This window comes from Ooceraea biroi, chromosome 4, assembly GCF_003672135.1.
Source record: "Ooceraea biroi isolate clonal line C1 chromosome 4, Obir_v5.4, whole genome shotgun sequence".
Classification (NCBI taxonomy): domain Eukaryota; kingdom Metazoa; phylum Arthropoda; class Insecta; order Hymenoptera; family Formicidae; genus Ooceraea; species Ooceraea biroi.
The window spans coordinates 10,329,394-10,342,060 of record NC_039509.1 but is presented as its reverse complement, the minus strand read 5'-3'; the positions used below and the strand labels follow the sequence as shown (position 1 = coordinate 10,342,060).

General features: G+C 46.0%; 2 protein-coding genes across 4 annotated transcripts; both read left to right on the top strand.

Annotated features, from left to right (window-relative positions):
* Nucleotides 1-553: 553 nt before the first annotated feature.
* LOC105282646 (protein downstream neighbor of son homolog) lies at nt 554-3,870 on the top strand. 2 transcript variants are annotated; one of them, XM_011344799.3, is made up of 7 exons: nt 554-827; nt 1,241-1,873; nt 1,978-2,306; nt 2,418-2,638; nt 2,723-2,926; nt 2,994-3,180; nt 3,263-3,870. In XM_011344799.3, the coding sequence occupies exons 2-7, from the start codon at nt 1,242-1,244 to the stop codon at nt 3,454-3,456; spliced, it is 1,767 nt and encodes a 588-aa protein (XP_011343101.1). In that variant the 5' UTR covers nt 554-827; nt 1,241; the 3' UTR covers nt 3,457-3,870. The 2 variants fall into 2 exon arrangements, with proteins under 2 accessions (XP_011343101.1, XP_011343100.1); XM_011344798.3 differs by having other exon boundaries at nt 554-833.
* A 1,887-nt stretch (nt 3,871-5,757) lies between these two features.
* Nucleotides 5,758-12,499, top strand: LOC105282645 (zinc finger and BTB domain-containing protein 14). Of its 2 annotated transcripts, none has more exons than XM_026969142.1 (6): nt 5,758-6,126; nt 8,431-8,678; nt 8,951-9,345; nt 9,450-9,650; nt 10,033-10,386; nt 10,612-12,499. In XM_026969142.1, exons 2-6 carry the CDS (start codon nt 8,459-8,461, stop codon nt 10,831-10,833), a joined length of 1,392 nt encoding a protein of 463 aa, XP_026824943.1. In that variant the 5' UTR covers nt 5,758-6,126; nt 8,431-8,458; the 3' UTR covers nt 10,834-12,499. The 2 variants fall into 2 exon arrangements, with proteins under 2 accessions (XP_026824943.1, XP_011343098.1); XM_011344796.3 differs by lacking the exon at nt 5,758-6,126 and adding an exon at nt 8,056-8,078.
* Nucleotides 12,500-12,667: the final 168 nt, after the last annotated feature.

The following is a 12,667-nucleotide window of genomic DNA, read 5'->3' as shown; positions in this document are numbered from 1 at the left end:
AAAGTGACATGGAATGGACAAGCTCGAAAGGTAAGTACTTTTATGTAATTTACAATAAATAAATTGACAAAAGAGATTATCGATATCGGTAATATTAATAATATTAATCTAATAAAATTGCGGAGGAAATAAACAAGTGAGACTCGTGCAAGAATCTTTAATAAATTTAATGAAAAGCATTCGGCTAATTTTCTGCATTGGATCACTGCGTTTTAAATTTGATTACGCAAATGGAATTAAAAATATATCGTTTAATCCGAACAATGTGGCGTTTCAGCCAATCAGATTCTACACTTTGTTCTTCCGATTTGCGGGAAGCCTCTTTCGCGCAAATGGATATTCTATTTCTTCCATCTATCCAATTATTTTCTTTTCTCTGTCGATATAAAATACTGTGTGCCAATTTTTTTCGAATAAGTTAATTTACTTCTCTACTAAATTTAGAATACTTATTGCCGAGAACATTAATCAACGCTGGTTTAGCTCGTAAAATGAAATCAATTTAAATTTGGTACAATATCTGCTCACTAGGTGGCACCACCTCTCGGGCTCCAGCCTCCAGTGTCTCATTGAAGTTTTAGCCGGCGGGAGAGAGAGATACATTTTTCAGTTTCTCTACTATTTTAACGCACAGTAGTTTGTGGGTTAGGTTAGGTTAGGAAGTTTAAAAGAAATCATGTAGAAGGAATAGTGTTATAGTGCTGTTACAGTACGCAACGCATGGAGACGTTTTACATGTTTGATATTGCATTTCTGCTCGCAACTTTTTAACCTCGATTACTAAGAGGCGATTCGACAAAATCGATATTAACAATCTGTTAATACTGGTAATGGTAAATAATAAAGATGCACATATTTTCTCTTTTTCGCTCTCTTTTGTAGAAATTTTAATCGTGCTAATAGCTTAATTCTAACTTGTTATGTACCAAAGGTTTTTTATGATTGCATGGAGTGCACATATGATTTATAAGTATGGTTTGGTTTCAATAAACAATATTATATAATTAAGTGATCAGTCTGTATTCAAGTATTAAATTAACCAAGATGTAGAATGAATATCGTAAACTATGTTGTTTTATCAGAGATGTGTATGTTTTATATTATAAGAAATACATGTATATAATCCATAAGATGTAGAATAAATAAAGAGACATTTCTTATAATATAAAACCTGTACATTTATAATAAAACAAATTTTTTATTATTTTCTTACTTAAATTCTCCCTTAAATTCACTGCAGCATGATAGTGTTAGCTGTACACAAGCCAATGGCAGAACCTCAGAATGGGGGCACGCTGGAGTGGACACATCCCGATCAAGTGATGCGGCTGCATCGTATGAAATTAAAGAAACGTGCGCTTCAAGCACGTATGAATAAAAACACGAGCACTGGCCAGCACGTCGCCAAGGATCTAAACGAGTTCAATTCCAATAGCAGCGGGTCTCAGCATGTGTCTCAGAAACGTAAGAACCCCTTTGTGATCAGTGAAACGAACAAGAAAGCAAAAGATACACTATCAGCCACATTGGAAGTCAGTAACGATAACACGTTGTTTGAATTACTGAAACTCAACGGCCAACGAGAGGAGAAGACTAGCACGGGAGTGTCTGTGGACAATTCTCTGACGTTTGCCAACGTTCTGGCAAAACTAGAATCGACTAGTCAGACTCCTGACCTGAATGCTCCAACGGGCGCAGCCTACATTCCTATAGATTGGACGTTGAAGACTAAGATGAGGTTCATGTCTTTGAAGCCTTTCCCGTGGAATGGCAAACTCAAGACGAGCGAGGAGGCGTCCGGTACTACAGGATTCGTCAGATGCCTGAATATTGGGGAGAAAGAGACAACTTTGGACACTAGCCCAAATGCAAGGTTGCTTTCGTTAATCGATTTAGTTACTTTGTTTTGTTTCTTAATTTTTTCTAGTGTATTAAATATTTTAAATATTTTAATTAAGTATTAAATATTTTAATTAGGTTTCATCAGTGCTGCTTGATATGGCAGCATCCTTCCCTACCGTGGTTAGAACTATTTCCTCGCTCCGCTGGGAAAGTAAGTGCCGCTCTCGCAAGTAACATAGGCATAGCGAACAATCAGTGTATAAAAGACGCATTGAACAGGGAATGGTGCAACAGCTTTAGATCCTTGTTCCACTTGTTGCGAGCGGGGCAGTGTCCATACTTTTACGTCTGCGCGAATACTTTTACGGTGCTGTTTCGTGCCGCTGGCGTTTGCGGATTGTCGGAGATTCATGCCCTCGTCACGCCCACGACACGTGGATTTCGTCAATCCCTGAAGCAACAAGGTAAGACAGCTCCGCTTATCTACTAATAAAATAAAAATAAAATGATACAAATTCTCGATTCTCTTGATTTAATTCTTGAATGTAACAGACACTTTCCTTGATTGTTTTCAGAAATAGAGTACTCTATGCCATTGAGGAAAGACTCTAAACGACGATCCGATACGGGAGATTCTGACTCTAAGACCGTAGACGCTGCGTCTGAGACGCAGACGACAAATCATCGGCAGGAAGGTGACGATTACGAGGAGGAAGAGGAGGATGAGGCTCAGGACGCGTGGCTTGAGAGTTTAGGAATAGAAAATTCAGAAATTCAAAGAATTAACAACTCGCAGGTACGATAAATGTGATGTGAAATATGATATGACGTTGTCAGTGCGTGTAACTCGTTTTTCTATTAACACTACATCTCGTCTTAGGCAAGAATGACTCTGGAGAAAGAGAGCGAGGTGGACAACCTGCGGCAATCCCTCGTGTTTGTAAGAGGGGTGGAGGCGCAGGCGTTGTTCAACTTTTTAATTAATTGCAAATCAGCCACAGCGGCGACTGGTGCGTTAGGTGGCGTCCCTCCTACGCTTTTATCACCAACGGCTTTTCACGGTGCTACGTTAAAACCACTCAAGGTAGATCGTACAATTGGCGGATCATAGTCGCAGACGATTATTTTCTAACATGGTTTTAACAATGCAGATCCGGGAAAGCGTGGTGCGTGTTGACAACGACAAATATTACTCGCTCGAATTGAACGGGCCTCTTTTGCCGCACGTGCTACCATCTCTTTGCCATTTGATGAAATCTAGTCAATTGGAGCAGTACTCGGCAAGTTGCGCGCAGCTGGCACCGACAATTCCGTTTACGATGGCAAAGCACGGCACTGGTACGCAAATAGTCTCGCGTTATTCATTGAAATTTCAACGAATAATAAAACTAGGTTTTTACAGATAAATTTTGTTTTATAGATCAACGAGTGAACGTCACCGAGGGAGAGGATCAGAGTAGCGCGAGGGTACCGCTCAATGTCTTTGGGCAAGAAAATTTGAGCGACTGCGGGTTCAACGAGGAGTTGCTAGGTCACTTCTGCAGTCCCGACCCAACCAGAATAGATGTTTTAGAGAGTATAAAATGTTTCAACGGATTATACACATGGTCGTGATCGTTCATGAGTATCTAGCTTGGGGAAAGGGCAGATTTGTATCGCGAAGTTCAGTTAATAAAAAGCAGCTAAAATTTCTTCTTGAGGGCAATGTTACATCGCTGGCTACGTGTAACGCCCGATAATGCGATGTTACGTGAACGCAGAGTAATGAAATACGTCTAACGTCATGCCGCGTGCATCTGTACGGAAACGCCAGCCTGCAAAAATTTATACGCTTCTCGATATTATCGATACTGGATAAGAATGCTCACACCTGAACCGACGAAATGGAACGAAATGGTTATCCTGGCGATATTTTATATCACGAGATCGACGTCACATTTTGTAAATATTGCGATATATTGATCTCTGCCCCGTGCAGCTAATGTCCATTATATATTTATTGACAAATAAAATATTTTCCATGCCTATACATATTGTAATACATTTCAAGAGAAAGAGAGAAACGAAAGTCGAGCGAAGAACTGTAATTGCATTAAACCAATTGAATTCCAATTTGATTTACGATATCGTGACTAGTTTTATCATGGAAGATCGCCTTGCTGTTGCCATCGCCGGTGCAACCCGAGGTTCGCGTTTTCTTACGATCGATCACGACGTTGTAAGCGCGATTATAACAACATCATTAAGAAGAATCGTTTGAGAACCCGAGCGCGAGGTAGGTGGGGTCCACGCAGTGGATGGACTGCTCCTAAAAATAACGAATCGATATTCGCCCGCTGCCCCCAAATCAGTCGCCGGACTCGTTGGACTCTCGAGCCGGGTCACCCGAGAAAGAAAGAGAGAGAGAGAGAGAGAGAGAGAGGAACGGAGTCACCACGCGAAAAATCAATTCATTTATTACATCGAGAGGCGCTTTCCGAGGCGCGGATGGCACGCATTAGCTAAATAAATATGGTGCAGCCCGCATCATGCCCGCGGGGCGAGGCAGCGCATCGCGGCGTATTCGCGCGAGCGACGACGTAATAAACGGCTTATCATAATTCACCGACGATTCGAGGCTCGTAAATAAAACGGCGACATTGACGATGTTGCCGTGAATATCGCGATACGCGACGCATCGCCGCACCGGTTGCACGCGCGGCGTAATCACGAGATGCGCGTAATCGTTCGCGCGAGCGGCATTACGTCAGAGTGCTGGTCGCCGATATCGCGACGACATGCACGCACGTTGAGCGAGTCTCGCGTCTCGAATTTTCGCCCATCGCGATCTTTCCAGCCGCTATTTCCGCCGGCGAATTCGAGTTTTTCCCCCGAGCGTGTTACTCACGGTCGGATATCTTATCACTCGCGACAACGCGAGCGGAATCGAGCCGGTGTTGAGTAAGAGTGCGTGTCCGCGCTCGGCACAGCTGGCTGGCTGCTCAGAGACGCGTTAACATGGCACACGAGATAACGTATCATCAATGATTTAGACTTAATTGGCACTAAGGGTATCTAAGGGTGTCACTCAAGCGCGCTTTGACCTTCCTCCCTTCGATTGGCCAAACTGTTCGTATTTAGTAAGCCAAGCGCGCTTAATAAATCATGTGCCGCGCGTAGCTCATGCATGTTGCCCTTACTATCGAAATATCGATAGTTACCTGCACCTATTGACATAGAAATTACACATGCAATATCCCTCTCGAGTACATCTCCTACGTTTACCTCTCCTGTGAAGAGCGCAAAAAGGTGCAAAAAATGGAGACTCGAAAACTTGGTCGCTGGGAAAAGAAAGGAGCGCGTTGTGTTCTCGCCTAGCGAGAGGCAACCCCTCGTATAGGCGAGGATTCGGGGTGGATAAAGTCGCTGGGTACGCGCCGCGACGCGCCGGGCGTTGGTAAGGCACCCGCGACACGGAGCGAAGCGAAGGGGGCCGAATAAGGGGGAAGAGCGTCGAGCACGAGCGCGAGCGAGACGTATGACCGGAGACTATCCGATTTAGCGAGACAGAGATGAACCACTGAAATCGGGGCTTGGTCGGAGGAGGGAAAAAGAGGGAAAACTGGAGAGCAAGAGGGGAGGAGAGAGAGAGAGAGAGAGCGAGAGCGAGCGAGCGGGCGAGAGAGAGAGAGAGAGAGACGACTCTCCCTGTGGCACATTACACGTACAGTACGCACGTGTGCGTGTGCGTGCGCGGGGGGTTTCGAGGGGCCGGCACACGGCGACGACGACGTCGACGATGTGCACGACCACTACTATGACACCGCGTGGGGGTTGCACGAAGACCCCCTGGTGGGGTTCTGGCTGCCGACCCTACAGTCCCCCGCTGGAAATGATATCAGTCGCGACTCGGTCGAGGGAGCCCCAGTACGTCACCGTTACACCGTGCGCCGTGCCCCTCGCACAGTAGTCTCCCGTCTCTCCCGAGATATTCCGAAGGTATCCCGCCCTTCCAGCGAGACCTACGTCGCACGTCACCGCTCGCCACCTCGAAACCGGGGCTTCGAGCACCAGCTTTGAGCGACCACCACCAACGTCTACCGGGGACAACCCGTGTTGAAAGCATCTGTCGACGGGTGTACATCGGCGGAACGGTAGTGTCCGGGGTGACCGACGACGACGACGTCGACGATTCTGATCCTTGCATCGGTGCATCCTGCGCCTTCATCTTTCGCGCCTCCGCATCGGATCGCAGGTCGTCGCGACGTCGAGATACGTCCCGACGCGCGAGAATACGTGGCAGAGGTAAGCCCGCGCCTTCGTTCCCCCCGGAGTACGCTTTCAAGGCGCGACGTCGACGTCGAGGCGCGGGATATTATTAGAGCTCGGAGAGGCGCACCGGGGCACCGGCGCGGCGCGGGACGCAAGTGCGACGCGACGCGACGCGACGCGCGCGAATCAGCGCGACGTCGGGCGTCCCTCGGACGCGCGTCCGTTTCGCGCTTAAACGCGCGAACTCGCGCATTCCTGGACACGGTAGTCACGTGTGCGAACGTCGCTTCTCTCTGCTTTTTGTCCCGTTATCCGCCCCGCGACACCGCGAACGCGACAAGTGGCGCTAATGCCACTGGTGCACCTACCAGCTACGGCATCTTGTCGTCATTTAACTTCTCGTTCCTGACGATTCGCCTCTCGATTTGTCTTCGAACCGATCGCTCGGCTGCCGATGAGAACACGTGTTTATCACGCGAGTTGTGCCAACTAGATGGAATTCTCATACGAAAATCCCCCGGCTTATTTTCGTCGTCGAAAACATCGTTCCTCAACGTCGCTCTTGACGTCGCGGGACGACTACTCAAGCGGCGGCCGAAGTTATCTGCAGGCCTCATTGCGATTATTAAATGCACGAGGAATGCATGCACGAGAGCAACTGCGCGTGATTCTCTCGCGTTCCCATTTTACACTTCCTTCCGCCCGAATGAGATATTCACGACGCGCTAGTCCCTCTCTGTCCGTCTTTCTCTCCTGCTCCTTACTTCAGCAAATAAGATTGGGCATCGAGACAATTTTCATCGCTTATCGCGCTGTTCAGCTGTTTGGAGCTTTGTCAATTTTCGTCCCGCGAGATAGTGTAATCAGTCTCTCACCGAATCCCTCGCCGTTCTCCCCGCCCGTTCCTCCCAACCAACCATCGCGCGAATTTCCCCCCGGTAACGACGATCGCGGGCAACAAAGATGGAAAAAGGGGTGCGTTTGGCCCATTCCCGTGCGGAACGGAATCCCTTGGAAATGCGTGGGGGGCTCCACCAACAAAATTATGGATCGAGGCAACGCGAGGGTTCACGTCTGCGCATGACTATCATCGGCTTAGCTTTAGCCGTGCACGCACGCACACACACACACACATCTTACACTCACGCACGCAAGCGAGCGTGGACGGACCCTACGTGCCCTCCTGGAGAAGTTCTTTTCGAGGTCTCGTCCTCGCGCGATATACCCTCCCATGTCTCTCTTCCTATCCTTGCCCTCCCCCTTCCCGCCCCCCCCCCCGCGAGGTGATCAACAACGCAGCGATGCTCCAGATGCAACGACGTTCGCACTGCATGCTCGAATCCATCGGGGATCGCTGCAAACTTGAGGCGGCTCAGGGGGGCGCGTGTGTCACGCACAATCGCGAAACCAGAAACCGCGCGAGTTCGGTTCAAACGTAAAAGCCGACATTACGCGATGAAAGGTACCCTACCAAGGTGAAACTTGGCGATATTAGTCTCGTACGCGTACGCGTGCACGTTATTGAAGCTAATTGTCGCTTCTCAAGACAATTTGCGAAGCGGCAGTAGGTAACGAGCTGTTTCGCGGCGCACGGTTGATGACGAGACGGCGGGTAGCAGCGGGATATTTTAATGGGCACGGGATTGGAATAATTGTGCGGAACGTGTCAATTAAAGCGACGTGACGCCGCGCCGCTCCGCTCCGCTCCGTCCCGCCTCATCCCACCCCCACCGCCACGCGACCACGTACGATGCGATTATTTCGCTTATGATGCAACGTTTACGGATTGCGGATAGCGTATTAGTACTCCGTGCGCCTGACTAATAACCGCCCACCGCAATAGAATCCGCCGAGTTTCCTGCGCTTCGTTTACGCGACTTTGCGCGCACTTGCCGTGGAGAGAATTTTTGTTGAATAATGTATAATACGTTATGCTGATAATGGAAATCATATATTGATGCCGGAAGCGGAACTTATATGTCACAGTAATTAATCAATGATTTATTCAGCGATGTTTCTTTGTGAATCGAACGATGTAGGAACTTATTATGCAAGAAATTAAGTATGCATATGTTCTTTTGTAGCTTCTTCAATTTTTCCAATTCTTTGTAAACTCTGCGGCGCATCTGCGCATATTAAGCGCGTAGGCGCGATTATCTTTGCTAACGCGCCAATTCAAATATTAATTCATCGGATCAAATATTTATCCATCGAATATTTATCTGTTATATTTGAGAAACATTTCTCGCTACGAATAAAGCACTAGTCTGTTCTTATTTTACTGTGATGAACTCGAAGATACTTGAAATGAAAAGAAATCGTTTGTTTACGTTTTAGAGACTCGGTAATAATACTTGACAAGAATATGGGCGAAAAGACGTTCAACCTTACGTGGAACAATCACCTGGCAAATCTGTCGGGACTGTTCGAGGCCCTTTACAGGAGTGGTTCCTTGACAGACGCGACTTTAGCTTGCCAGGGCGGCATGCTACGAGCCCACAGACTGGTCCTGGCAGCGTGTAGCCCTTACTTCGAAAGAGTTTTCAAAGAGCACTACACAGAGCAACCCATTCTCATTTTGAAAGGTACGCGTCACACGATGCCTCAACAAAACATTCGTAAGCGTGTTCGAATGGATGCCTCAAAACGAGGAATTTGCTAACGTTGTCAGAAACTGGATTTTATAAGCCAAGTCGGAGGAGCTAGCATATCTTACACGCGTAGAGAATGGAGCGTTTTATTTTATTAATTTTGCTAATCTTTGAAATTAGCGATTGTTCGATACAATCAGATGAATAACACAATGTAAAAACTAATGAAACGATTCCATTGATATGTTTGATGCTTCTCACTTAAGGCGTTGCCGTGGAAGAGATGGAATGCCTCTTGGACTTTATGTACAAGGGATCCATCGACGTAGCGGAGGAGAATCTACCGTCCTTGATAAAGACCGCGACGGATCTGGAGATTCGTGGGCTCTCCGGTGACCAGAAGACCCAGGAGAACAGGAGTAACATCTACACCAGGGTCGAGACGCGAACGCAACGGTGTCACATCGAGACCAGAGAGATACACACCACCGAGTACATAAAAGACCCGTCGATCATTCCGTTTCTACCGAAGCACTCGTCCGTCGATTCGATGGAGGATCACATTAAGGTAGAGGAGATTGAGGTGGAGGACGATCCGATGGTGATCGACGGCCACGAGGACAGCTTCGACGAGCTTCCGCGGTCACCGGAAACGCAGATTGTAAGCCCAGCGAGATCTGCACAGTTCTAGCATTATTTTCTTGCTTTGAGACATCGCTCGATTTGTTTCGGCTATTACAGAAACTCACTCGTGATAATTTGCAGAAACGTATACCGCCTCCAATGTACAAGCGGGAAACTAGATTCAAGGGGCAGAAGAGGGTTTCCGTGGGCCGCATGACGCGGCACAGCGACCCTTCAGAATTGAAGTCAAAGGATTCGTCGCGAGAGTCGAACTATGAGGATCCCGCGAGGGTCGGCAAATTCAATGATGCATCTGCAAATGTCACACTATCTGGCGCACAGGTGAGCGACTTACTTGTCATTTATGTGGAACAGAGAAGAGCTTTACTGGCGTAGCATGTTTCGTGATAAAAATCATCAATTATTATGCAGAAGCAGAAACATTTATTGAAGATGCCAATTTTATTCTGTGCTAAAATTTATTGTGCGAAATTTTACATAATAGTTAATTTAATTTAATTTAATAATTTAATAATTTTGGGATGTACGCAGCAACAACGGTTTCGTGACAGCAAAACTTTCTTCTGCATATGAAATCAAAATGCATTCTCTTTTTTCGGTATCTCGTAGAAAAGTAGTAGTATTTTTCCGATTCGCGATCGTAAGATGTTTCCGAAACGGCATGATTCAAGATCCGCTCGCTGATTCGATAGGAAATTCGCAGGAAACCTCAAGACCCTTGAGCGAACCGTCGAAAGTAGGACTGAAAAAGAAACTCGAGATGAAGAGAGTTGCCGAGGGGAAAGAGGCAAGAATCAGCAAATCCGAAAAGGCACAGAACAAGCCATTTTCCTGCGATCTTTGCACCCTGGCCTTCACGAGGGCATCCCACTTAGCGAGGCATAGAAGGGTACACACGGGCGAGAGACCGTTCGTCTGCAGTATCTGCTCGCGAAAGTTCGCTAGGCAGGACAAACTGAAGCAGCATCAAGACTCGCATTCGCAGTGGCCGAGGAAAAAGGGTAACCAGATGGAACCCACGTTTATCGGAAAAGTCAAGCGCGGTAGACCGCGAAAGGTAGTACACCAGCGAGAGAGCGATCGAAAAACTTTAAGCGTTGTTACGCAAGAGCATGCCTTCTGAAAGAAAAATCATTTTAGCAAGAGAAAATAGAAATAAAAATGTAGAAGAATACATTTTTCTTCCTTTACGTATGCAGGCAGTGCTCTTGCGTAGATTGTCGATGCAGTTGGTCCTTCTTAGAGCAGGTTGGTAGGATGCCCTTATCTGTCTACGTTTCAGCATTACTTGGAGCAAACCGCAATAGAGGAATTTCTGAAGTTCGGCGAGTTCAGCTCGCTGTTGGACAAGTCGCACTCCGCGAACTCGACGAGCAAGAGCGAGGACTCCGGGAACGCCGAGAGCGATAGCAAGAGTAAAGAAGCGTACCGAGAGGAGGACGAGGCTCACAAGGACAAGGACAATCGCGGTTGCCAGGTCGAGAATGGCCAGGACATCGTTTAATAGAATTACCCCCTGCAACCGGATTGAAGATATTCGTAAAACATATTTTTCTATGCACAGCCGTGTAATATGGAGATCAATGCCGTAAGGAAAGAAGAAACCTGTCGAGCTTCCCCCGAAAGGTCATGGTACCCTTTTCCTGGGTCTGTTTCAACGCGATATAATAGGGTTTATAATATCCTTTTACTCGCGTCGCTTTTACTGTGAGTCGTTTAACGTAAGTACCTGAGATATCGACTACTAACGTTAATACCAAAGCGCACATGGCTCGAAAGAGTCGAAAGAGTCGGCACGCGCGATAATCGAGGAGGAGTCAATCGTTACATCGACCGGCACGTCGTTATCGATCGGTATCATTAATGTTAAATGATGAGAATAGTAAAGGGATACCTGCGCTACTCGACCAAATAATATACGCGTGAAGAATGCGGCCTGACTTTCACTGTAGGCAATCCTAATTTCTCGATCGGGCTTGAGTGAACCTGAGTGTTGTTGCTCGACGTCACGACAGCACAGATCATATTTTGCGATGACACGATATTATAATTTCCGATGAGACGATTTGCATTTGCCAGTTGATTACCAAACTCGGTTCAACGATAATGTGGAACGGCGCACGAATGACAGTACTTTAACGTAAGGTTTTGCACGCTTTATAATTACTCGAAAGCGGGTAAACGTAGTAATAGTAAAATAGTATACGGTGCAGTACAGCAACAACGTTCTGATACAGTGTGAGTCATGCCTACGTAGTACTATTTTGTCATATGTGCGATTATAATTAACGTCAAGTACAAATATCTAAATATTAGATTATGCATACGACACTCTGTTACGCGTACTGCCATACAGCGTAAATTAACGATGTGCGAGTATTCTACACTCGAACTTTTTCAGCCGATTCGGATCCTCTTTCAGCTGGTTTAAACTCGAGATTAGAATTCGAATAAATCATTATTTTGCATACTTTCACATATATGGATATTTGAAAAATTGTAAATGAAATACTTTATATTGAGTAATTTCGGGAAAATGCGAGTAATCCAAGAAATATAATATATCGAATTTAGTCGAATTAATTAAACTCATCAGTTACTCGAGTCCGGCCCAAATTCGACGAAAATCGGATCCAAGTCGACTTGAACTTCGCAAATATCCGCACATCAGCTAGCATAAATGAATAGGCCTAGGGTTCCTTTTACGGTTTATTTAAAGATTCGAGTAGCGTATTTTTTCTTTTGTGATAGATTTTATAATTTGTACAATGCCGACGACATTGATCATGATAATGATTCTTGTTTTATCACAGACACTCGCGCGGATCAGAGATTTTAAAGGTATATTCTGAAATTCTTTCGTCGCGTACCGACGAAGACTCGTGTAGTGTCAATGTCCTTATGATTGATTATTATTGTTGTTTAATTGGTTGTTGTTGTACAAGTCGCGTTTTGTTTCGTTGAATAGCTGTTGCTCGCTCTCACGGACGCTGTTTAAAGTTCGTGACCGTGTATCTTTTTCCGTGGCAACGTGCAATTCTTTTATTCGTGATATTACATTCTGGTCGCTGATTACACTCGCCACTCGGGCGAGCGGCAAGGTGCGAAAGGTTCATATCTCACATTCTATATAGTGTGTAGCGTGTGTAAATAAAAATTTTCAAGCGAAACAACGGATAGAAATTTCTTCCTGCTCTTCATCTTTTAATTTTTAATCATACGTCTTTTCTCTCTCTTTCTCCCTCTTTTTTTGCTTCCTTCACCCAAAATTGAAAATTGAACTACAGGAATAAAACAATCTCGCTAATCTCCAAGATTATTGTATTCACTGACATACA